Genomic DNA, 26,751 nt, shown 5'->3' with positions numbered 1-26,751 from the left:
TATTTTCTAATTATTAGAATACACATTAATTAATATACCTTTATTAAATATATGTTTTCATTGACAGTACGCATATTTTCTAAAAGAAATGCATATTTAATGCATATTTTTGTGTAATTTAGTGCATATTTATACGCATATTTTTCACTTTGTTTGCATATTGGTCTTATAAGTCTTTTCATTACTTAAAAAAATGGTATTCTATTCGAGGTATCAGTTCAATCGTTCTCTACACCAAGGCAGTCGATCACTTCGGTGCCTAATAGTGAGAGCTAGTAAGAACTGAGTACGGTATTAAGAAAGCCCTATGAAGATATATTACATTTAGCATTGTAATATGCCTTCCTTGCTCAACAAACCATTAGTCTGCAATTGGTTTTATAGACGTGAACTGGTCCCCCACGGACAAAAGGTTAAGGCGGCAATCTTGGTTTGGAGCCGTTCTTCTACACGTCCTGCACCTATACCTGTTTGTATACGACCTTTTCGATTCGATGCGCTACAATAAACCATCCTTGTATTGATACTTTTGCGTAAAAATGTAGCTATTTTTCTAAGGAAATAGACATAATGAAAAAATTAAAGTAGCTTTTTGGATGAGGATCAAATACTACTACTTTCTACTACTTACTTTCTTTGTAAGAACAGATGATAATATCACAAAAGTCCCTTTATCGATATGATTTGAAAATTAATTTTTTTTGTCCTAACTTAAACATATTCGTGGAAATTAGTTGTAATAAATTCAGTATTACTGGGTGATCTTTTTTCTATGCCACTGAGTATACAATACACTACTAAATAGGTGGAGGCCAAAACATTACAATTAAACACGTACATACCGGATGGGTTTTGAAATAAGAATCGTTTATTAACTTTCACTTTCATTGACTAGTAAAAATCACAAAGGAAAATTCGGAAAATTTAGAACGGAAAGACGTAAAAAATACAAAAGTGCATGCTTGGATTACAGGCTATATCTAAAATGATATAACTTCCACAGCGGATTCTAGAGAGTTTTACTATTATTTTGTAAGAAATATTTAAATTTTAATAATTAATGTATATATAAATATATATATTAATTATAAATTAATGCTCTAGATGTATTTGTTTAAATTAAAATATGAGACGACTTATTTTTTAAGAAGTTTTGCACTCTCTGAGGAAATGGTTTTAAAACACATTTTGAAACGAATTTTTTTGTACTTTACAAAAAGGATTAATAATTATTATTATATATTTATGTAAATAATATACATTAATAAATAAAATTTAAATATGTTTTACAAAATAATAGTAAAATTCAAATTTTTTATGGAAACATTTAACTAATTGATTTTTCCGGGATTTTTCAACTTTTCCGGCAGGTGAAAATAGCACAGTTCTTATTATTTTATCGAGCTACCGTAATTAAAAAAAAATAAGCTTCTGGATACCATAAAAACCAAAATATAGCAAATTTTTTCAGTGCTTTCCAATTTGAAGTTCTATTCTAAAAAAAAATACGGAACTCGAGCAGGCGGTATTTTACGAGTACCATCACTTTAACGGCTTATACCTTTTTACTCTTTCTTAGTATATGCGATCTATAAAACGGATCATAAAATTTAGATCTTCGTTTATAATACGATCAATATTTATTTCTTAATATTGCCATCTTGGTTCCAATTGGTCATAGAAAGTTATTTTTTTAAAGTTTGTATTGTTTTACTATCTTTTTATTGAGCCTAGCTATAAGCGCATGACATAAAAAATATCAAAGTTATTATAAACATTTAAAAACTAAAAAGTCAGCTCTTTTTCAAGCAGTTTTTTTAATAACAATTTTTAAAATGTTTTTAATATAAATTAAAATTTAAGTCTCAAAGAATCGATTGGGATCTGCAAGATACCTCTAGATTCACTTTTGAGCAAGTATATTTGTTTAAATAATCGCTCTCTAGGATAAACAAATTGAATAATTTACAAACTATTTTATCGATCTAGCAGAGATTTATCAAACTTTAATAACCCATTAATTTCCAGAGTATCAAGTAGTTATATTACAGGTCATTATACAAAAAACAAAGTTATTAACATTTGTAAATTACTGCAAAATAAAAGTTTTTTGTACCATTTATTTGAATCATTTTTTTCTAAAAGGTAAAAGAAACGTTTTATAGTCAAAAAAGTGCAATTTTTTTTCACTTTTTAGGAATGTTTAATACCTTAAGCCTCATGTGCACCACACTGGTGCACAGACACGTCACGTGGCGATGCTCTTAAGAGACTGAAGCTACGTGAGGGGCGCAGTTTTTGTGTTGTTATAAGATATCTCGTCCATAGAAAACAGAAATCTGTCTTGGTCTGGTAAAATCTGCCTCCAGTTTTTGTAGGTTAGGATTTTTGTTGACATTTGTATTCCACTGTAGTATCATGGTGTGCGACAATTTTATTCATTTCCTGCAAAGAAAAGTATTCATATCTTCGTGTAATGAACAAAAAAGCATTATCAGAAGATGAACTTCGTCGAATATTAAAAGAATCTGATTTCAGTGATTATAATATATCATATTATGACTTTGATGCTGATCTTGCTTATCGAGAGAATGACAGCGATCACCTTTATTCGAGTAGTGATGAAAAAACTGGATCCAGTTATTCTATTGATAAAGTGGTAATTGATTTCGCTCATTGTACAGATTGGTGTCTTGACTGTTTTCTTATTTTATAGAAAGGGTTAGTACACCAAGAAAGAAACAAAAGTTGTTTAACGAAGCAGGTCCTTCTAATTTAGTCCGTGATTTAGTATTGATATATTGTATTAATTTGTTGATTATTTGGAACCCAGAGAAACTGAAGAAACATAGACAATGTTAATTTAAGAGCAGATAAAATAATGTGTAAAGAAATAGATGACCCGGAAGACCTACATAAATTTGAATCTACTGATAGTCCAGGCTCAAAATTGACGAAGAGCAACTACGTGGTCATAAACCGATTGATTTTTACTGAGTATTTGTTGATAATGAAATTCAAGATTTGTTGTCAACAGAAACAAATAGATATGCTTAACACAAAGCAGTTGATTGGATTGTAAATAAAACCATCAAAAATTATTCGCTTTTGTGCAAATGGCAAGACACAGAGATATAGATGAATTACTTAGTTTTTTAACAGTTATAATGTGGATGGGATTAGACAAGAAACCAGAGTTGAGAGACTATTAGAGCAACAATCCACTTTATAAAAATGCGATTTCTCAAAGTTGCGGTTTTATCAGGAAACGATTTGAGGTCCTTTTACATTGTTTTCACATTTCCGATAATGAAAATATTCCACTAAATAACAGACTACACAACATCTCACCTCTTATAACAATCTTGAATAGTAAATTTTAGAAAATTTGTACTCCTAACAATTCTCTGTGTGTTAACGAGACAATGGGGTCTTTTCGGTGGAAGGTTAAGTTTTCTTCAATATCTACCTGGAAAAAGGCATAAATATGGGATCAAGCTATTTAAACTTTGTATATCTGAAGGTTATACATATGCGGTAAAATTTTAAGGGGAAAATGAAATGCCATCAGAGAAATCCTTAACTTTTAGGGTAGGTATGGAACTCATGGAACCTCTTTTAGGTATCGGAAGAACATTATTCACGGATAATTGCTATACAAGTGTTGAACTAGCACACGAGTTAAACAGACAAAACACACAACAAGATCTTGCTACAACTTAAAGATTATATTTTAAAATCACAATATAAAAATAATGATCAAAGCGAAACGACGATAATGATGATACAGTAACCAGTACTGATACAGAAATAATAAAGTCTATCACACCAAAAGACGTAACTAAAGTAATAAAAAAACAATATCTATCCCAATTAACTTAATTTGACTGAGATTATCTGGAATATGACTCTCATAAATGCTGCATTCAGGCTACAATACGTACTAATAACGTGTAAAACAACTAAACTAATTATGATCCCGGGACAAACCGAGAAAATCGATAACGTAGAATTATATAGACCAATATAATTGCTACCAATTATGTCCAAACTGCAAAGATATTACTAATAAAAATACTATCATACTCCCCCACCATTTTTTCACCCCACCAGTTTGAGCTCCGTAATAAACATAAAAATAGATCAAGTACACCGCAATTTCGTATACATACGAAAAGCATTTGATAAAAAGTGGAACGTAGAGCCATATGAAGCCACTCTGGTCTAACCATTTATTGCAAAAAAGTACTTATAAGGCCTATGGAACCTTTTTATTTGTGTGTATGATGGCACTCAACGTATTAAACATATTTAAATTATAGAACATTCCAGAGGCAACACAAATTGTGCCATGTCCGAGTACATAAATAAAAACATTCATGTTTCAATAATACTCATATACACACTTAATTTTTATAATGTGATGAGGTAATTTCTTTTATTTTAGGCTAAATATAATATATCTAAAAGTAGCAACTACAACAATCCTAAAGTTCACCTTGCCCGGTCAATTACAAGTAGAAAATATTAAAATTAATCCCAGAATAAGGAAACTTGAGGTAAGTAATTCAAATTTTGTGTTTTTTAATTGTCCGATAATTATTAAAATATGTTAAAACTCGTTGCTCTTTGTTTTTTTTTTCTGCTCGAGGACAGATGATATTTTTAAACTGGAAAACTATGTCTGAATTTTTTAGGGAATATGATAAAATATTTTAGCACTCGAAAAATTCAAAAAAATATCAGCGACAACAAGAAAAAGGGAAAACTCATCGAAAGTTCAAAATATTTGGTGAATTAAATGATTTCTAATACAGAAATAGCATCATTCTGACTTTACAACCTTGCGTGGGTCCTAGCCTACTCAAGAATTTCTCTCCGGTCGTCCTTATCCATCGCCTTTCTCCACCAAGCACGTATTCCCATATTTCTCATGTCTTCATCGATTTTATCAAGGAACCTTGTTCTGGATCTTCCTCTTCTCTGACCAATGGGTCTATCGAGGAGGGTTTTTCTAGCTGTGTCATTTTGTTCCATCTGTATTAAGTACATGCCCTATTAACCTCTTTTTGTTAGAGTCAAGGTGTCTGAACCATATGTTAGGACTGGGCGTATTATTGTTTTGTTTTTATTTTTGTATTTCTCGATATAATTGTGGATTTAAGGAGGAAATTGAACGCAAAATAGCATCTGTTAGCAGTGCAAATTCTGAGGTTTATCCTTGCGGTAGTATTATTTTCAGTGTTAAGGAGCGCTCCCAGGTATACAAATTGATTCACTGCTTCGATGACGTTGGTTTCTATAACAAATGGTCATAGGATTTGTTGTTGCGTGCTTATTGATAGTTTACGATTTATATACAGTTGCGAAACTGCTACATATGGCACAGTTAATATCTCTGCAGCGCTGTAACAGAACTTGCTTATCTTGTATCTACAGCATCTCTAAAACAAACTGTATATGTGTAAGTTGTTCTTTAGCATTTTCTATCGATTCTCTTGTGAATTATCTTTAGATAGATTTTGTGTAAATGACTAATTCAGCTAATGATTCTATACTCCTCACACTTTGTTGTATTAGGTTTCTTCGGCAGACAACGACCGCACTCCACTCTTGTGATATTTAACCTGTATTATAAATCTTATTGAATATCGATTTAATGCATAGTATCCTCTTGTTTTGTATATTCTTTTAGGAATTCCTAGTAAAACTCATCTGGCCCTACTGCTTTCCCGTCTTTAGTTATTTTATTGCTATTTCTACACTAGTTATAATAATTGGAGGTATTGCTACAGGTTATATTAAACAATAATACGTGTCATTTATCTTCAAATGTTTCTTCTATATAACTCTTCTAGATCTCAAAGCATTATTTTTTATTTTTCATTACGGATCTACCATCCCTATCTACTATACAAGTTGCTCTTTTAGGTTTATAGTTTCCTGTAACTTCTTATCTTCGCTAAAATATTTCAATTTCTTCATACTATTCACTCATCCATTTATTTTTCGCCTGCCTAATAACATTCATTATACCTTTGTTATTTTTTTTTTGTAATCAGTTATCAGAAACCAGGGAAATCCAAGATCGTCTTAACGATTGCTAATCAAAAAAGATGTATGTTTAAATTCTAAATTAGGTGCAAATTTCCATTTTCTTTGTCTATATAACAATTTTTTTATATTACTTGGATTAATAAATGAAAATAGTTCAATATTAAATACAACTTTTTCAGAACAACTTCGAGAACATGATGAATGATCCAGATACTGGAGCACTTATTAACAAAGCTATTTCAAGGCTAGCCCCAGAAGCATTAAAGATTTTGTGGCCTGAGTTGAAGAAGCCAATCGAATTACAACTTTTGAAGGTAAGTTTTATGACTCTCATGTACACGCATAATGGGTTTTATCGGAAATAGTAATAGGTCAATAAGGGTTGGACAGAAAATTATTTATTTCTTCTAAAACAGTTTTAAAAGAAGAGAACGCTAGAATAACATGTTCAAAATTATTTCATTAAAATTTTTTATTGCGTAAGATATATCGCTAATAAAAACTGTAAAGCGAGGACATCTTCATTGGCATATTTGAATGCCATTTATTCATTTACAACGCGTTAATATAAGTTAAGAAAAGAGCAACAAATGTACACTTGAAGAAATTAGAGGACCGCAAAAAAGGAACAAATTACAATAAATAAAATGTATTCGTATATTGTCCCCATGGAACACAAGACGCGTCTTTTTAAGTATTTGTTATGTTTTAAGAAAGTCATTCGTTCTTTTATTGCATAAAGTTGTGGAGTAAAATATAGTTTTATTGACAACTACTGAATAATTACACTATAGTTGCTGTTAAGGTAAAAATTTATAATAGACTGCGGCCCAAACTAGTCCCTAAGCTATATTTATAATCTCACTAAAATGCTACGATTCATCAAATAAGTGTATTGCCCTCTGCATAGAACAAAAACCTTTGACTTTTGAAAGCTTGCAAATATAATTTGAACCGAGGAAATAATTGCAGGTATTTCCTCAATACATATTAGGCAATCTATAGTTTGCGGAAAGTTGAACAAACTGCAATTAAGCTACTAATCGATATGTTTCACAATTATACACGGTGAAACTATACAAATTTAGGAAATTAATGTTAATGTGAGATTACAAATTAATGGACTAATTTGTAATTGAACAATACTATACCTAAATGATTCAAGTTATAATGGTTTATGTCGGTAGCGTTTAAGTTTCTAGAGCTCTAATTTTATTTGAAAATAAAAATATTTCCAACTAAGTTGTCAAAATATTTAAATTTTCCTGTTTTTCTTGCTGTTCTGTCAATATATTACCCTCCTTATCTCTTTACATCTTTTGTTTGAATTATTTTATGTTTTGTTGGTAAAATTTTCTTGTCTCTGTTGGCTTACATATTTCTTGTAGTTTTTGAAGTTCTTTGTTCATATTTTCTCTCTTCTTTCTGCGGTAGATTTTTTTCTTCTATACGTAGTTATTTATATTCTTCCTCAGCTTTTCAGGTGCTATGCCCCTGTTGCATCATTATTAATATGCTCTGTATTTCTTCCTTTGATGGGATTTTCAGTTTTTTATTGACACTTGTAAAATGAAAGTATTCACTTTGTTGCCTAGTTCCAGAAATTGTTCATTTAGCTGCTAATTCATCTGGAGTGCCTTCATTTTGCTGTGTAAACACATTTCTACATAATGTCAGGACATTGATTAATTCTGCTATTAAATAGACTAGCTTTGTTATTTTGACACCCAAGGGAATTAAATTTTTCTCAGAAATAAACTTCGAATCTTGATAAATGACTCGTTCTGTTTACTGCCGAATGCGTGGGATCAATCGCAGGGACAATTGTATTTGTAACAATATGCTTCATGAAAACTTATTTTATAAACTAGAACTAATGTGTTATTTTTATTATTATAAGCGGAAAGGTAATATTCAATGTAAAATGACCAGCAAGGAGACATATTTTCTTAAGCGCCGCCAATGATCGAATTCAAAATTTCCGAGAATTCATGATTGACACGTGATTTCGGGTATTTTCGACCAATTAAGACGCGTCATTTTAGATTACTAATTTCACTTTTTGTTTGCTAGATTATAGTAGAGCGTGCTGCTCAAGATGGGCCATGTGCCGCCAATAGCAGTTTTTGCTGTTGGCTTTCTAGACTTTAATCTTTGCAAATATATCGTATTTTTATGCCTAGGACAGACTGGATTATTGCTTATGTTGGGTTTTTGCCACAGTGTCATGGAAGCGAAATACTTTCTAAAACCTATAGTGCATTGCGAATTATCATAAGGCCAGACGTCAATCCTACGCGGATGACAGAGCTCGCCAGTGTTATTAATGCTTGTCCAGTTCTTTATATTCCGTAGCCATATTTGTTTGCTACCTACTCCTCTCTTGTCCTCAAGCTTTCTTACAATTCTTAATTCTCTTTAAACATTTGCTCTACTTAAGACTTCCTTACTCTACTTGCCTCCACCTTGTTACTGAAAGAAATTTTTAACGACCATGTCTCTATACCGTAAAACAATATGGACCACACATAACATTTAACCATCCTGTAACATATTCCTTATTAGAGTCAAACAGCTTAAAATAGCTTTGAATTAATAACAATACGTAATTACACTGTTCTTGACATAAAAAAGATTATTATCTATAAGCCGATACACAATTATCATTAATCACCAATATATCGAAATAGGACAAAGCTGATATACACAGCAATTGAAATAGCTTGAATAACGAATACAAAAGCAAAACGAGCATTTATTAATGTATCTGCTATCCTTTAACACTAGAACCACCGCACTAATGTAATTTAACAACTATTATAAATTGTTCGATTTACCATTTAATTGCAAGTACAATAGATGCATTTTTTTAATGAACTGCTTTCTTGACTCGTTTTATGTTTACACATAGTTTTTATTTCATCAACGAGTATAGGCTTTCGCAGCCGGTATTTTGTAAAGGCCCGTTATTATCTTGGTTGATATGCTGTGATCACTTTCCTGAACTTTCGTCTACAATTGCACGAGACATTACCAAAACCGATGCAGTAGCGCACGAAGCATAACCTCGTATCCTTCCTCTCAACCACTAAATCCAAGATAAGACGAAACCCAATATGAGAGCTGAATATCGATAGATCGCAATCGTGGAAATTGCTCTATTAAGTACAGTAATCTGCGAGGTACATAAGTTGTTTACAGAAACAGTTAATTCCGAATTCCAACATTGAAAAGATGACAATAACTCATGTTTTTCATAATATGAGACGGAGCTGAAATTGTGGGACAATTGTAGCCAACCACGATTGCCTAGTAAAGTCACATCGTTTTGAACCTTTTGACTCTCGGAACTCCAATATCACCGCCATCTTTGAATAGGAAAGATACAATCTTAGAGGCATTGAGGCCTAATTCTACAGATGGTAGCTTCACCCACTCGCCTTAGTAACTGTGTAAACTAAATCTTCGAACATGTGGTTTTCTTCGTCATGATGAAGATTATTATAGTAGGCCCAGTCATCAATAGGATAAAACTAACTGTCTGACAACTGAATCAGTAGTTGATGGTAAGGATACGAAGTCAGGTCTACTTTCGCTATCTCAGTGCCTTTGTTAACGTCTGCCGCAGACGCAAACGAAACCTTAGTTATAAACAATTCAGGAATATGGCCTATAAATTCCGATAATAAAGTTCCTTCACATAGTTGTCGTTTCGTTCATAATGACTTGCCGGGAGTGGCTGTTCTGTTTGAATAATTATAGAGGTGATTAAACACTTTAAATCCTAATAAAAGTCGTTTTCGACTTATTCTGATTTTGTTTACTTCTTGATATAAAATCCATGCATTGGTTGCAGTAAAGTATTTGACATGTGGATCTTCGGGAAGCAATCCTTAACGTATATTTTTGAGACATTTGATTGACATCATCAACGTCATACTTTGTAAAATTGAGATCATCAACGTACTTTTTAATTTCTGGTTAAGAACTGCAGTTGTGAAGATATTGCCCATGATATCAAATTTGTTGGCCATATACTGAGTAATTTTCACCGGGTGTTAGTGTAGTAAACAAATTTGCCGCATAGGAAACAGCTTTACCGTGCAGAAAACAGCTTTAACTTGTAGAAAACAGCTGCAGTTATGTTTAATATTTGTAGCACCACATGATATTATCTTTACAGCCATTCGAAATACAAGAGTTCAATGCCAGTTTATCGGTTTGAAAACTTTGTAATCTTTTAATTTTTTAAGTAAAGCAAAGATCACATAATTTCCTCCACATAAAGCAAAGATCGCCTTTTTGATAACCATACATTTATTAAGCAGAGTGCATGTTCACCATACGTTCCGCGAGCATATAGATCCAATGAAGCATTCTAATTCTTCCGTTCAGCTTCAGTACAACATTTTATAAAACGCAGAATTGTATTGTTAATAATTAGTCGTCAGCTACTTAAAATTATTCTGCTTTTCCATCAGGAGAAGTTGGATCTGATGGTTGCATTATCACTAATATCGTTGTCCTCTTCTGTGTTTTTAGTTCTATTTTTCCCTAAAAAGTTAAAAGGTAAAACTTTAGAATTTTTTGTTTTAGACATTTTTGAAAAAAGCTAGGATCTGTTGAGGATATCTCCTCAACAGATCTATTCTATCTATTCTACCTATCTGATATGTCGTCAGAAATATGTCTTAGTTTAACTCTCTCACGTATAATTTTAAAGAATTTTTTTTCTTAGAAAAATTATTTTATTGCGAAATATTAAAAATTAATATTAGAAAATAGTATAGTAAGTGTAAAAACATGAAATATTTTTCTTAAAACCTAAAAAATAGTCCATCCACTCTAGTGGTCATTATGCACTTGCGGAATCGCGGAAGCGTCAGTTACTGATATGAAAATGTTCAAAGCACGATGAACACTTGTCATTGCACCTTTTACAGATGTATTTTGTTTTTCTTTTGCAAGCTTTAGAGTAACATCTTCGAGCATTTGATATATCAGTTAGTTGTGGCCAGTGCCCCCAATTACTTTGTCTAATTTCAGGAGGTGCATGATGATACGGTTTCTTCTTCTTCAAAATGGGAGTTGGTGTATCAGACAAAGGTCTACTTCGTTTATTTTCTTTCTGCGTTACCAAATTTATTAATGCTCTGGCAATACTTGCTTTAAATTCAAGCAGATCTTTTTTTGGATTTTCATTTTTCTTGTACAAAATCCATGCATTCACAACAAGAATATCCACAAAATGCATAAAAATTCTTATGTACCAGCGTTTGTTTCTTCTCCTTAGAGGATACAGGGCCAACAACTGGACCATCAAGTCTACTCCTCCCAAGTTTTTCTTATAAAACTGAACAGAAAATTGTCTGTTCACTTCTATAGTAGTCTTAGTAGATTTACACCAGCGTTTTGTTTTATTCTGAGGTTCTACTCCAGCACAATTAGAAACAATGTAAATAGTCTTGTTGTCTAGCCATTAAAAAAAATTATATTGCCACCTTCAGTACTTGCAACGGATGAAGTTCCCCGACCCTCTTGTTTCATTTGTTTATCTGTTTTCATAACAGAATTACAATTTTGTAGTCTTTGTAGAACTTTTATGCGTTCTTCGATAAGGGGAAGTGCGCAAAATAAATTATCAAAAAATACTTTATGATTGATTCTTTTTAAGTCGTCAGTTAGGCACAAAACTACATCAACGCACGCCCCAAGTTTACTAATTTGACTTCTGTCTCCCGAAGCTCCTTGGTAAACCTCAAAACGATACATATATCTACTAATTCCAGCTCTTACCCAAACTTTCCCCACTTTTTAGATTTTTTTGGTAAGTATTGCTTTATACCTGATTTTCCTTTTAGTGGAATAATTTGCTCATCAACTAATTGGTATTCCTCTGGATCTGTGGTACCTAAGAAGTTTTTCTGAATTTTATTTAAAAATGGTCGGATTTTTCGCAATTTGTCCGTGGCATTTTGATTTACATTATCATTATTATTGTTCTGAAGTTATTTTCTTGTGGCTTATTCCCATTTAAATAGTAATTATTATCATTATTTACGAAATGTAAAAACCTCAAAATAGATTCAAATCTATTCACAGGCATAGCCTCTGCAATAAGGTCCATTCTCAGGCCATTATCACTTGACCAGTAAAGCCGTATTCTGGGATATCTGATGTACCCCATCACTAAATTTATGCCCAAGAAAACATATAACTCATATTTTGTAAAACCAAAATTTAATTTATTGTTTTGGCCAGCATATAAATTGGTCTGAAAGAAGATATCATCCATTATGTCTGCGGTGAACAGTGATAAAAAATATTCAATGGGATTTTTTCCTTGAACATGAATACTTTCTGTTCCTCTAAACTGTGGCAAAGTTGCTGGCCCATACATGCTGTCATTATTGCATCGTTTCCAATCTTTTTTCTCACCTTTTTTAGTTTTTTTTCTCTTGATTTTTATGTTTTGATGAAAATGCCAAAATACGCTGATCTAATGGAATGTCATCACTCATATCATCGTCACTGTTTTCTGACTGTATTTCTTCTAAGTCACTTTTAACAATTTGGTCTTCAGCCGTTACATGTTTGAGCGAATACGTCTCTTCATCATTGTAATCAAATTCCAAATCTGAACCTTCTGGTAAATCATAAATAATGTCAATTATCGATACCTATAAATTCTTCATTTTCTGGTAAACATAAAGGTGTTTCATCCCTATTGTCGTGTACATAATCAAAAAGTACTTTCTGAAATAGAATAAAATTTCCCATTGAAGAAGTAATATTATGTCAATAAATAAAATGTATTTATTTCCACTAAAATAATATAGATAAGTACATAAAAAAAATGCCCTCGAAAATTCATAAATAAATAATACAGCTTTGACAAGAAAATAACAAAAAATATGTGAACAAGAAACCTTCTACCTCTCTGAAAATTATACTCATGAAAAATACCACAAGAGTGGAATTCTTAGTTACATATTGCATGATGTCCACCCTAGTGGAAGAAGTGAGTTTTTCAATTATTTTGAAATTATAACAAAGGCTAATTGTGTAAAATACATAATTCTATAAGAGAAATATTTTCTTATTTTTTTTTTGCTTTTTCATAGAAACTACGGGCACTTATGTCAGGCAATTCACAGGTGGCCATCGCGGTCAGGTGATTTATAGATACTAAAATAAACAAACTTTGACTTTCAAAATCAATATTGTAGATGGCGGTAGTAGTTACTTGATTAGAGTCCATTGAACGGGATTTTATGCATTTTGCACAAGTTTCATAGACTTAAAATATATTATTTGGAGGTAAAAAAAACTGTCCGCTGGACACTGTACTCAATGCAAGTGAGGGTTAATATAAAGTCCCAAAAGCATACCTATTTTTGTAAATAAAAAAATGTAGAAACCAGTTTCTATTGTATTTAGACCTTTTTCAATGTGTGAAAGGCATATGTGGAAAGCAGGGGCCGAATTGGAATGTAATCGTTTATTGAAACTTATTAAAATATTTTGCCACCTCTGTAGCATGTTGCATACATAATTGGGGTTTATAACTCTTTCTAAGCACTGTGAAGTGTAAAGTTTATACGTCATAAAATAAGCCTTATTTGTTAATAAACTACAACGAAAATTTTACAAATATATGTTACAAATACATCTAAAACGATGTATAAAATCGTAAGAAATAATCAACGAATAAAACTACAGATTGGTAACGGTTTTGTGGTTAAATGACCACTTCCGGTCGTGCTAGTGTTAAAAGTGAAGATTCGCATTTTAGAAGACGTGATTCTGATTCGGGCGTGCATGATTTGGACGCTAAATTTAAAATTCGACACTGAAAAATAAAACTACCTGTTTCTGCATACATGATTTGGACGCTGGGTGTAATTGAAATGTAAATGGAAAGTCAGGTAATAAAATTCTAGAGATTAAGCTTGATAAGGTTTATTTGTCACTTTGAAATAAATACGACATACATTTTACGAAATGGAATCGATCGATACAGTTAGTTTGATACTTATGTATCCTATTTCTAACGAACATAATTTTTTTTCTACTCTTTGGATCTTTAAGTCTATTACTTTCACTATTACAGACACTATTAATTTTAATGTAAGTTTCAGTTTGAAAATTTTTTAAAACATCAATAAAATGGAAAATATTTGGATGAGCATGGTAAACATTATCATTAAAACGCGAGTGGAACGATTCACAAGCATTAGGTGTTAATTGTAAACTCTCACTCATCGCAGCCCACATCTCCGACGGAAATGTTGCATGGTCGCCAATGTAGTTGTCCAATAAGTAGTCGGAAAACTTTTCAATTTTTGAATCCTTTGGTTGAATAGCCATAAAATCATATATGAAAGATTCTTCGACTTCTGAGGGAGGTAAAAATGGCAGCCCAAAATATATTTCAGCCATTTAGATATTTCACTGTCTGCCAATTTATATTCCCGAATTAAGCCACAACCACCGATATTACGATACCAAGCTTGCATAAGATGAAAACGGCACCCTTTAATGTGCACATTTGGAAATTCAAAACGCGCAGCATTGTGGATAGCAATTTCAAAATAGGAGAAAATTATTTTTGGATTGAATTTTAGACCAATTACTTCACATTTGCGTTTCAAAACATTAAATAGTTTTATATAGGTTTGTTCCGATTTGTCAGGAAGTAAACAATAACACAATGGTATATAATGTCCATTGATAAATACATGTATGGTAAAAAATTGCTTGGAATATTGAGCACAGTAACTAAATGTACCGTCCATATAAATCGTTTCACTGCCGCACAGAAAACGCATGTTAGTGTTACACGAGAAGATGATAATGTTAGAACTTAGTTCAACCGCAAATATAAAATTCTCGTCTTTAAGTGTTTTGATATTCATAATATTTACCGCAGCAATAGTTTCTTCTTTACTTTTGGGCAGTTTCGGTTGAGCCATTCGCCGTTCACTGTATATTTGATTTCGTATTAAATTAACGTCTTTAACAGACATGTGGCTCAAGCAATCTACATTTTCTTTCAACGCAGCACTATGTATGATTTTGGACGGCCTTTCGGTCAAATTATCCTTAGCCTTCCTTTTGGCACTGCTACGCACAATCTGTCTATTAAGCGTCTTGATATCACACTCGTGATTATGTTCTAGATTACTTCGGATCACTAACTTTTCTGGCCCTTTCGTGAATATCTTCGCTTTACACGACCGTTTTACGCACCTCCAATACGTTTCTCCCGATTTTAGTACTTTATCTTGAGAAAAAGTAAAACTGTTCACTTTGAGCAAAATTTTACCACGATTACTTACTAACGTTGAAATTTCCATGTTCACTTTCCACTATTCTCTGACAAACTAATAACTAGTAACTAAGTAAATTTCAATGACCATCATTAAACCCTAATTATATCTAATATCTGGTACCTGCGATAATCCTTCCGGCAGCGTCCAAAACAAGGGTACTTTTAAGACCCTCAGGTACTTCAGCGTCGAAAACATGCCCGCCCTCTGATTCTACAGATCTTTCTTCAGAGTAGAGTGAGAAAAAGGAAAATAATAGTATCGTATCTCATATCATAAATACCGAATGGCAATTGCTCAATACAAAATAGAAAATGAAGAAAAAGTGTGTGACTAATGCTTCCCGTAATATACCTATTTATGTTTTATATTCTGCAATTATAATTTTATAGTCTAAAGCACTTAGTTCTACTATTAATTTTATATGGTGACATTAATATTTACTAAAGTGTTACACGAAATTAGCTGATTGAAGTAAGCAATTTTAAACAAAGCGCAATGATAATTGAATGTAACCTTGAAGCAACTGACAAACATGTATTCACAAAAGAAAATGGAAATTACAGCACCAACAAAAATTACTTATTGTTTATAGTGTAATTATTCGGCTATTTCCTAAAATAAATACACGGTAATTAAAAAATGTGTTTTGAAATACTAATGTTTGTTCCTACAGCCTGTCACGCTGATTATCAGGGCCGGCTACAGGCAGTAAGCAAATGAGGCATCCGGCTTATGGCGCAAAATTATCAATTAATATAATTTTTTGATTAACATATTATGTTGGTCAAAGTGATCAATATATTTTGGTTAAAACGTTTTGATAAGATGCGTACATATTTATGGCCGTTCGAAACTATTTTTCATTGAAATATCGCAGAGTAGCATCTTTCTTTACAATAAGAAGGTGGCCTAATACTTAAGATCAAAAAGACCTTTGAGAGCATTGGAATACTTTTTTAAGATAAAACGGCAGGCCTACATGTGCAGAGCAACAAAAAATCAGTGTCTTTTTTGTGCTTGAAAATCTTCCTTTCCTATTTCATTTAAGTAACCTCTATTGGAGGACAGTGTTCAGCAGAATGCTTAAGTTTAAATTTCCTTTTAAAAGTTTCATCTTTTCTTCGACTTCTTATCTTCATATCCAGGTTTAGTCGTGATAATAATTCGATAAAAAATTCTCAATTTTTAATATCAAAAACTCTTAAAAATAAAAAGAAAAAATTTAACTTCTAAACAATGAGACATGCAAGAAGAAATTCCAGCTCCTGTTTCAGAGAAAATACCAGATTATCACGTTAATTTAACTGATCCGTGTATCGTTCATACCGTCATCAATATATCATGTCGCCAATTAATATATTAGTAAGAAAATAACTTTGAATGTCTTACTTTTGCAAGTGCTCCTCAAATAATTTCAACTGAAGAAATTGTTTCCATTGTCAATCCACTCTCCCAATAATTCTCAAATTAGAGCAGATCGTATTCGCCTTTTCGTATCCTTTCTGAGATATTAATTGTTCCAACGGACAAAAGCACCGCTACTGTTATTCTTGAGGTCCCTTGCCGTATAAAAAAGCAACAACTTACTCAAAGATATATCCTGTTACAAAACAATTAATCATAACCCCACCTTTAAATTCTTACACGAAATTTCTTTCATCGTCAATTATCAGCAAAATATAAACGCCTTTTTTTTACTTGTGTTTCTTTTAGAAATAATTTTTGAACTATATTTTTGCAGCCCTAATGAGTTGTTATCTTTCCCTTGTTAGTATTGATATGCTTATGGAAGCCTTTGAGTCTTTAACTCTGTAATCGTTTTCTCTTGCTTTCTTCTCGTTCATTTGAATATACAGTAAAAAAATGGAAGAAAATAATTAGTCCTCAAAAGATCATTTTCTAAATCCGCCTACACATTCACTTTTATCTAATTCAGATCCTTCTTCTTCTACATTTGTCGCTTTCTTCACATATAATGGCTGCTAGATAATCTAGATGAATCGTAAAGAAAGTATCAAGACTACCTATTGCCTACTTTTTGTCTACTCTCAAAGATTCACCTCAGTCTTCCTCGCCCCTATTTCTATCTCTCTCTTGTAGTGTATGAGTATATTCTATCTCTTGTTCCTGTGACCATGTATATATCGGCAAAATTAATCGGTCCATCAAAATTTGAACTCAAGAAAATGAAAGATTTATCAGATATGGTCTTCTTACCACTGCCAAGAAATTGGACATTCTATTGACATTTTCCACATTCTTTCCAAAATCCCTACTTATATTCTAGAAAAGTTCGTGAAGACCCAGAAATCGGAGTACGTCCCGAGAATATAATCAGAGAGAAAGGCTATTTCTTATCCCTCATATAGAACCCAACTCTCCACTGTTTGCAAGATGTTGTGCGGGGGAACCCGCACTATTCAAAAGAACACAATGATCGACGACCCTAACAACCATCTACATCACGGTCTTTGAGAAGCGGTTTTAGCAAGTGTTCCAGCAATACGTTATGTCTTCTGTGCTCTTCCTACCCCCTCCGGACACACGATCCACCATCAGTGCTAGAAATCGAATGCACATAAGTGCCTACAAACTACTAAAAACATTCTCTGGTTTAGATATCTTCTACCTCAAGAGGCAGAAGATATCTAAACAGGGCACTAGCAAAGATGAAACGATCCATAATCAAAAAAATTCAGCAGAGAAAGAAGATTAGAATCAGCAGCGGGTTCACGTTTCAGCTCTGGAACGTTGAACATCTGTCACCGCACGTGAGTCGCTCACCCGTCTGTTTATTTTCGCCTCTGGGTACATTGAGTACTTAAGTTACCGTGACCAACAGCCTACCTGTCCGTAAATCTAGAAGAGAAGTGAAACCGTAATAGATAGTTTTAAGAAATTTATATTTCATGGTTTACCTGGACAATCATGTACTCAGAAAATATCCAAACTTTATCGGGCAGATAAATAGGGCAATGGTAAATATAGGAAAGGAAAATGTATGTAACACTGTACTTTGAGAATTTTATTCATAAAAAATGTTTTAAATTTTCACATAAATATGTTTAATTCACATTAAATGTCAAATTGAACATGTCAAATATATGCATTGTTCTTACCATTTATATATTTTATGCACTTCATTTCTGACGAATTTTTGCTCAGGTACTGAAATCAAGGTACCTAAGGGTCGTAAAACCACAAACGTTAATTTAAATTACGTTTGTACATAAAAATAATAATTATTACATATAATATAAATATAATAAGACTTGTACTAATATGTACCTACTTGACAGCATAGTTTTATCACTAAATAATAAAATAATTATTATTAACTCTCACAATCAGATCTATCTAATTTGGTGTTGTACTAATTAAGAATTAAAAATGGAGGTAGATTTTAATAGGGCTTTTCGCATCGACTTTTAATCAGTCGCCATGTTTTTCGTACAGTTTTGATCAGTGACATAACTATATTATACGTCATACGTCACTGGTTTATAAATTTATAAAAAAATATTTATTAAATATATTTTAATTTTTGAAGTTATACTTCTATACGCGCGCTCCACGTTGGAAATTTGTATGGGAGTGAATCTGTGAAATCATTACATATGTAAGATAATGAATAAGAGAGAGACAGAAGATATATTTTCTCTCTCTTCCCCTCTCGAATATAAAAATGTTCATTTTGTATATATATTTAATATTATATATATATATATATATATATATATATATATATATATATATATATATATATATATATATATATATATATGTATGTATATATATATATATATATATATATATATCTTTAAGGAATATGACCGTTTAATTTAATATAAAAAAAATGTGCACTCGTAAGTGAATGGGATATTTTCGGTCAATTTGGAGATAAAAAAGACAAGAGTTGTGCTACTTTATCTATTTATTGAAGACGTTTCGCCCAATGTTCATTGGGCATCATCAGTTCATCTAAAAGAGTATTATAAGCGATACATCTATATGAAAAAAAAATTAAGTAAATGATCTTGCCTTTAAAAGATCTGTAGCATTAAGATGTTATTATTGTGAAGAAACATCAAAAATTAATCTATTAAATAAATCAGCAAAAACACAGAAACACAGAACGCCGGAAGATTCCCAATTAAAGTAATTTTATATTAATTTTTTAATTTAACTTTTGAAAACATTGATTGATTCTAAAATCTATCAAAAAATGTAATTGTCAATTTTGAAATGTTATATTAACAAAGGCAAGGCTAGGGATCTAGACTGTTATGATCATATCATGCAAAATAAAGTATTTGAAAGCTTGAATGTCAGAACTGACAATCAGCTGGTGAGATTTAAGGAAAAGTTTTGTAGATGCCAACATAAATGTTATGATATAATAAAAGAAGTTGAAGAAGAAACCAATAATTTAAAAGTAGAATACGGAAGAATCAATTTTGTAGTATTAGTGCATGGTAAATTTGGCTTAAGTTGCTGATATCAGTTCTCTTATTTAATGCATTAGGTTGTTTCAAAATATGACACATCTCCATAAACTGTCTCTTATTAAGGTTACGTTCTCTACAGAGAATTCTAACATCATCAAAATTCACAGTAACATACTTGTGCCCTTGCAGAACATGCAATCAACACCAAACATACTAAATAGATAAAGTAGCACAACTCTTGTCTTTTTTATCTCCAAATTGACCGAAAATATCCCATTCACTTACGAGTGCACATTTTATATATATATATATATATATATATATATATATATATATATATATATATATATATATATATATATATATATATATATATATATATATATATTATTATATATATATATATATATATATATATTATATTATATATATTATATATATATTATATTATATATATATAAGTATATATAATATTATATATATAATAAATATTTATTAATATTATTATTGATGTGATATGTTTTGTATTATTTATTAAATGTTCATAATTATATTAGTCTTTTGTATTTCAAAATAATAATCTCAATAAATCACTGTATGACCCAGAACTGTCAATTTTAAAATACGTTTGTGTCATGTCCTCGGTAGTATAGTAGTCAGTATCCCTGCCTGTCACGCGGGAGACCGGGGTTCGATTCCCAGTCGGGGAGGACTTTTATACATTAGTATAAAATAGGAGATATTATTACATGATAAATTAAACATATGCCTAAGTAGAAAAGTTATGTATATTATTGTCATTTTTAAATACTTATGAATATTGCATTTTAATTTGTATTGTATTATTATATTGAATTATGTTGCAATGTATTGTATTGTATTTTTATATTAATAACAAAATAAACAATGAATTTTACTGCAGAGTATGTGTAAAAAAATTTTTGCATTCAACTCCTTTCATACATATATGAAAATAAAAATATACATTTTCATCAAAATATTGATTCAATCCTTCATTTACTATACTCCTATTACAGGTCAAATGTTGTTTATTAATTGTTAGTAAGTTGTTATTAATTCGGTTTCTCTTTCTGCTATGTCTTACCTATAGCATTACATATGTAATGATTGTGCAGATTGACTCCCAAATGAATTTGTAACGGCGAATGCGTGTATAGAAGTGTAAATTCTACCGGCAGTCCCACTGGACTGCCACACCCGTTTTTTATTAATGTTCCCGACCTATTTAAGAATGAGGATAAGTGAATTATTATTACTGATATTATCACCTAACTATTTCTGCAAAAATCCGAATGCCACCTCTCACATCCAAATTTAGTTGATTTTTTACAGATCTGCCCTGGTCTATAAACTTAGGATGATATTATTATGGTAATGGTGACATAATGTGATTTTATGTTAAAAAAAATATTCGTTTCATTACATAACCGAAATATTTGCACTAAAGCTTCATTTTACGAACGATATATAATTTGCATAAAATCCCAACTTTTATCATAACACCTATAAATAAGATACATTATAGTAAGATATTAAGTTCAGTTTTACGAAAAGAAATATTTCACTACAGAATTTTCTTCAGACAAGCTTTTAGTTCTTTTGTATTCTAATTATTCGGATAAAACCGAGACAAAATGCATTGTTTACACTAGTAATTATTTAGTTAATTTCAAAAATGCTACATTTACATTTGTTTAAAACCATTTTATTATGTTATTTTTTCACCTCAGTTCTTAGAATAATTTGTGTATTTATTTTTCAGTATATCAACAACATCCTGGATAACGCATCAGTCGTCAACATTGCTAAGAGGATATTTAACATTGTATAAAATTTAATTTAAAGAGAGTCATAGATACATTTTAGCACAAATTAGAAATAATGAAGTATTAGGATGACTTCCTAAAAACTAAAATCGGTTTAGGTAATCCTTTTCTGTTAGTGCAAATAATTATAGAGACACAACTTTTATTTTATGGTAAATAAGAGACATGTTAAAACCTCCTTATGAATTTTAAATCTGGTTGAAACAATTACTTTTTATGAGTCACTTCCATGTTATGGTCAGTTCAATTTATAGAATAACTTTTAAAAGCGATTCCTTTAATGTCCACTTTTGTATTGTTATTATGGTTCTGAAACTACCTGCCTGTGGCTATTTTATATTAAATACTATATTTAATAAAAATCAACCAAAATTTTAATTACAAATACATTATACCTCACGTTTCGATTTTTACATCGGAAATGTTCTCAAAATATAAATTAAATAAAATGCTTTTTTGTTACCTGGAAATAGAAAAAACTCTTCAATAGTTTAATAGCAACTGCCTGTTTCATAATAACAATTTACAACCTATATTATACATTTTACCGTAGAGAATTTTAAATTAATATTGTCAATTGTTTGAGGTGCGATCCTGGGACGACTTTATTGAAGGATAATTCATTTGAATAATGAAACCAACATTAACTTTCGGATACCTTCCAGAAAAAATAATGACAGCATATGATTGGTATTTAAAAACAATGTGATATTTACAGTAAAATTCTCTTGTCAATAATCCAATTTTAAATCATAAGGATAAACTAGGAAAAACTCATGATCATACTAGCCCGACATGGCAAGTATTCGGCCTTGCATTTAATTGAATCCCAATATTAACATCAAATCCTAATTTTATATGTATATTATTTTAATTCGTAATGTATGTACCAGTACCAATATTATAGATGTATATGTGATCACGGCGAGAAGTTTTTAGTGGAAAAAAGTTTATTAACATCTATTTTAGGTAAAAAAAAATATTATTCTTTGTCGCTCATAAATAAGGAACTTTGTAGAATAGACAAAATTGAACAAACAACATTGAGCAAGATCCTATATTATTTACAAGATACGATTACAGGAAAATATCAATACTATACGTAGAAGTATTTGCAGAAAAATTTAAAAGGATAGGAAATAAATTAAACACTTAAAACAACAAACGCAGTGAAATATATTTTATTTAAAATCAATCCTATTAACGAAAAGGAAAAAAAGGATTGTGTTTGAAAAAAACCTTGTGAAAACTATTATTAAATGTCACTTTAAGATAATTCATCAATATAATATACCCATTATCTAGTCATGAAGAAAAAACTGTAAAAAGAGAAAAGAAAATAAACCGTTCTGATTTTGCTACATTAAACTAACTACGCTGCAAAACCAATATTAAAAGAAGAAGTAGCTAAAAATAAAATAGGAGCATTTAAAATAATATACTGTTTAAAATATGAAATAATTTGATATTATTATTAAGATTACTAAATATAAGATTAGAAATAAGAGTTTTATGTTAAAAAAAAATTGTTGATAAGGTGAAAATCGAAATGTCAAATAGACTACATTGTTCCTCTGCCACTAACATTGGCGGCAAAATACATCCCTGACGAATTTCTCGTAGAGTATACTAAACTACTCCAAGTACTTGTTTTCCACTTTACCTGTTTGTTTATAAGTTGTCTATGGTTCTACGATCATACTTTTATATAACCGTTGTTTTTAAGAGATTTATGAGTTTTTTCATGGCTTTCTTTGTCAAATATATTTTCAAATTCCAAGAAGCAACCGAAAACATTACGGGTCATATCCCTAGCTCTTTAAATCAGCACCTATAGGCTATTTCTAAAATCAAACTGAAATTCGTCAAGATGCCGTTCTAAAATAGGGTAAATTATTTCGTGGATAATATACAGAAATATCTTATTTCTGTTATAAGTTATTTCATTATGGATACCGCATATATGTTATTTAACCAAATCTGTAATAGCACAAACAAGAACCAAGAGAAGGTTGTATCCAGTCTGTATATCGATGTATTCACTTGAATAGAGATTTTCTATACAGAGGTGGATTGTTATCGGAATTTATTGAAACAAACAACTCCAGAACATAGCAAACAAACTTGTATCAAGGCAATTTATGTCCAAACGCTTTTCATACGCGAAATATATAGAATGTCTGAATTCTCCTGAAAGATTTCAACAATTCTCTCGTTTTTATCCAAAAACGTTTCCGTATTTGTCTCTCTCTTTGTGGTGGTATTTAGATAATCGTTAGAGTTTGTATGCAAGAGTGGAAAATCTTTTAGTGCCAATACCACTGAAAAAACTTCATTCACAATAAGCCAAAGAAATAGATATTAGATAAGATTGGAACTGGATAGATGATTATATAGTACTAGGTACAGACCAATAGAAGAGACAAGGAGAGGTTTACGTCCAAAAATTGATAGTATAAGGCAGGATAAATAGAGAGTAACAATACTAGATATCATTAAATAAAGCTAATATCCGTAGCTTTAAGTAAAGAAAATACTCTTTGCTATATTAATAAGCAATAGTACAGTAGAATAGTAACTCATAAAAGAGTGGGCATATGTTATAATCATCAAGTCATCAATATATCATTCTTTATATTATCATGAACAGTAATATATCCCTGTAGTACATGTCTATAAGCAAATCAAGTATCTTCTTCTTCTTAAGAGGCCGTCTTCTTTAGATGGCTGGCTATCTTCATGATTATTTAAATTCTGTTCACTGCTGCTGTAAAAATCTCGTTAGACGAGCAATTAAACCGCTCTCTGAGATTGCGCAGCCATGACCAGTGTTAGCAACCATACTATAATTATAGTATATATACAATAATTACACCCTTTAGAATAATCCTTAAACTTAACTATAATTTTCAGAAAACATATTTTTAGACCGAAAAAACAAATCCGTTATTAATTTCAAAATGGGTTTCATTTGGCGTGGAAATACTGACTGTTGGTATAGTAGAGTACCAAGAGTACATTTCGATATTGCGCTCCTAGCGTACAACACACTAATTACTTTATTTGATGCATGTAAACATCTGCAAACTACTGAACATATATATATATATATATATATATATATATATATATATATATATATATATATATATATATATATATATATATATATATATATATATATATATGTATATATATATATATATTTATATATATATATATATATATATATATATATATATATATATATATATATTTTTCAAATTATTTTTTCGACCGTACTGTTTTAAATATTGATTTATAGTATCAGCAATCAGTCAGGAAATAAAACTCTATTTGTTCAGTCTCAATATTTCGTCACGATTTTGTGACTTCTTCAGGAGAAAACTGTAAATTTATTAGAATAATTAATGATTATATGTAAACAAAATGAATATTTTAATACTTACAACTATAAGAATGAAAATTTAAATTTTTTTGACATATCTAAATAAATGACATATTTGTTTGATTTTATTAAGGAGTTATGGTAACCGCAATATGTTATAGAGTGAATTCCCGTTGTACAATTTTCAGCGAGTAGGTTAAAATAAACAATTATTACTATGACAGTATTATTCATTTTATAAAGTGGAAAGATGGAATTAATAGAATTGAGAAAGAATCAGGAACACGATAAATTGATCTATAAAATGTAATTGATGGTATGTTAAATTAATTAAATACAATCCACTTCTAAATTCAAGGTTATTCTCAAAAATAAAAGTTAAAACTCCAAATTCATTAATGAGTAATATAATTTATAGAATAAATTGCAGTCAATGTCAAAGTTGTTATATTGGTCAAAGTCAACAGTGGCTTAAAAAACGTGTCACTCAACACAAAAGTGACTGTAACATACAAAAAAACTCTTGTGCCTTAGTGGACCACCACTTGAAGACAGGACATAACTTTGACTTTAATAATGTAAAAATCTTGGAACAAGTTGATAATTATAAAAATCGGCTTTTCCTTGAAATGGTACACATTAATAAAACTCCTGAATCTATCAATTATAAAACAGACACCAATCATTTAAGTAATATCTACTGCAACATACTAAACAATATATAATATGATAGATCTTAACCTTTAAACACAAATTTAGTAATTCTCTAGTAACTGTACCTATAATTTTATTACATTCCTAAATATCAGTATTGCAGTAACTGACTACATACCATCAATTACATTTTATAGATCAATTTATCGTGTTCCTGATTCTTTCTCAATTCTATTAATTCCATCTTTCCACTTTATAAAATGAATAATACTGTCATAGTAATAATTGTTTATTTTAACCTACTCGCTGAAAATTGTACAACGGGAATTCACTCTATAACATATTGCGGTTACCATAACTCCTTAATAAAATCAAACAAATATGTCATTTATTTAGATATGTCAAAAAAATTTAAATTTTCATTCTTATAGTTGTAAGTATTAAAATATTCATTTTGTTTACATATAATCATTAATTATTCTAATAAATTTACAGTTTTCTCCTGAAGAAGTCACAAAATCGTGACGAAATATTGAGACTGAACAAATAGAGTTTTATTTCCTGACTGATTGCTGATACTATAAATCAATATATATATATATATATATATATATATATATATATATATATATATATATATATATATATATATATATATATATATATAACCTCGATTGTGAACTATATACTTGATACTCTGTAATTATATTACTTGTGTACCAGTCAAATCTCAAATGTTTCTATTTTACGGCCCTGACATAATAATCCCACTTCCCATGGTTGCTAACATTCGCCATAACATTTGTCTCCTTCTAACGCTACGATTTCCTAAAACATTTTCCTGTATGAAAAGACGCTGTGGCTATACAATGCTGTGGTTGTTTGTACCAACTGAGGGGGTGTTTCAAATGTGTGCCCCAAACGACATCGACACAAGTAACCATGAATTTGCTACTCCTACAGTTGTAGGATGTAATCTAACTTGAGATTGTATGGATAAAAAGTATAAAAAGGTGTTCGGA

General features: G+C 30.6%; 1 protein-coding gene across 1 annotated transcript in view; it reads left to right on the top strand.

Annotated features, from left to right (window-relative positions):
* Window positions 1-24,616, top strand: part of LOC140432478 (uncharacterized) — a 76,659-nt gene extending 52,043 nt beyond the window's left edge. Inside the window, exons 4-6 of the mRNA XM_072520391.1 lie at window positions 4,448-4,559; window positions 6,237-6,371; window positions 21,624-24,616. Coding sequence (XP_072376492.1) covers window positions 4,448-4,559; window positions 6,237-6,371; window positions 21,624-21,692 — 316 coding nt within the window. The 3' untranslated portion in view covers window positions 21,693-24,616. The remainder of the gene's footprint in view (window positions 1-4,447; window positions 4,560-6,236; window positions 6,372-21,623) is intronic.
* The last annotated feature ends 2,135 nt before the right edge of the window (window positions 24,617-26,751 follow it).

Source organism: Diabrotica undecimpunctata, chromosome 1, assembly GCF_040954645.1.
Source record: "Diabrotica undecimpunctata isolate CICGRU chromosome 1, icDiaUnde3, whole genome shotgun sequence".
Lineage (NCBI taxonomy): Eukaryota > Metazoa > Arthropoda > Insecta > Coleoptera > Chrysomelidae > Diabrotica > Diabrotica undecimpunctata.
The sequence above is the reverse complement of the archived record's forward strand: the minus strand, read 5'-3'. Positions and strand labels throughout refer to the sequence as shown.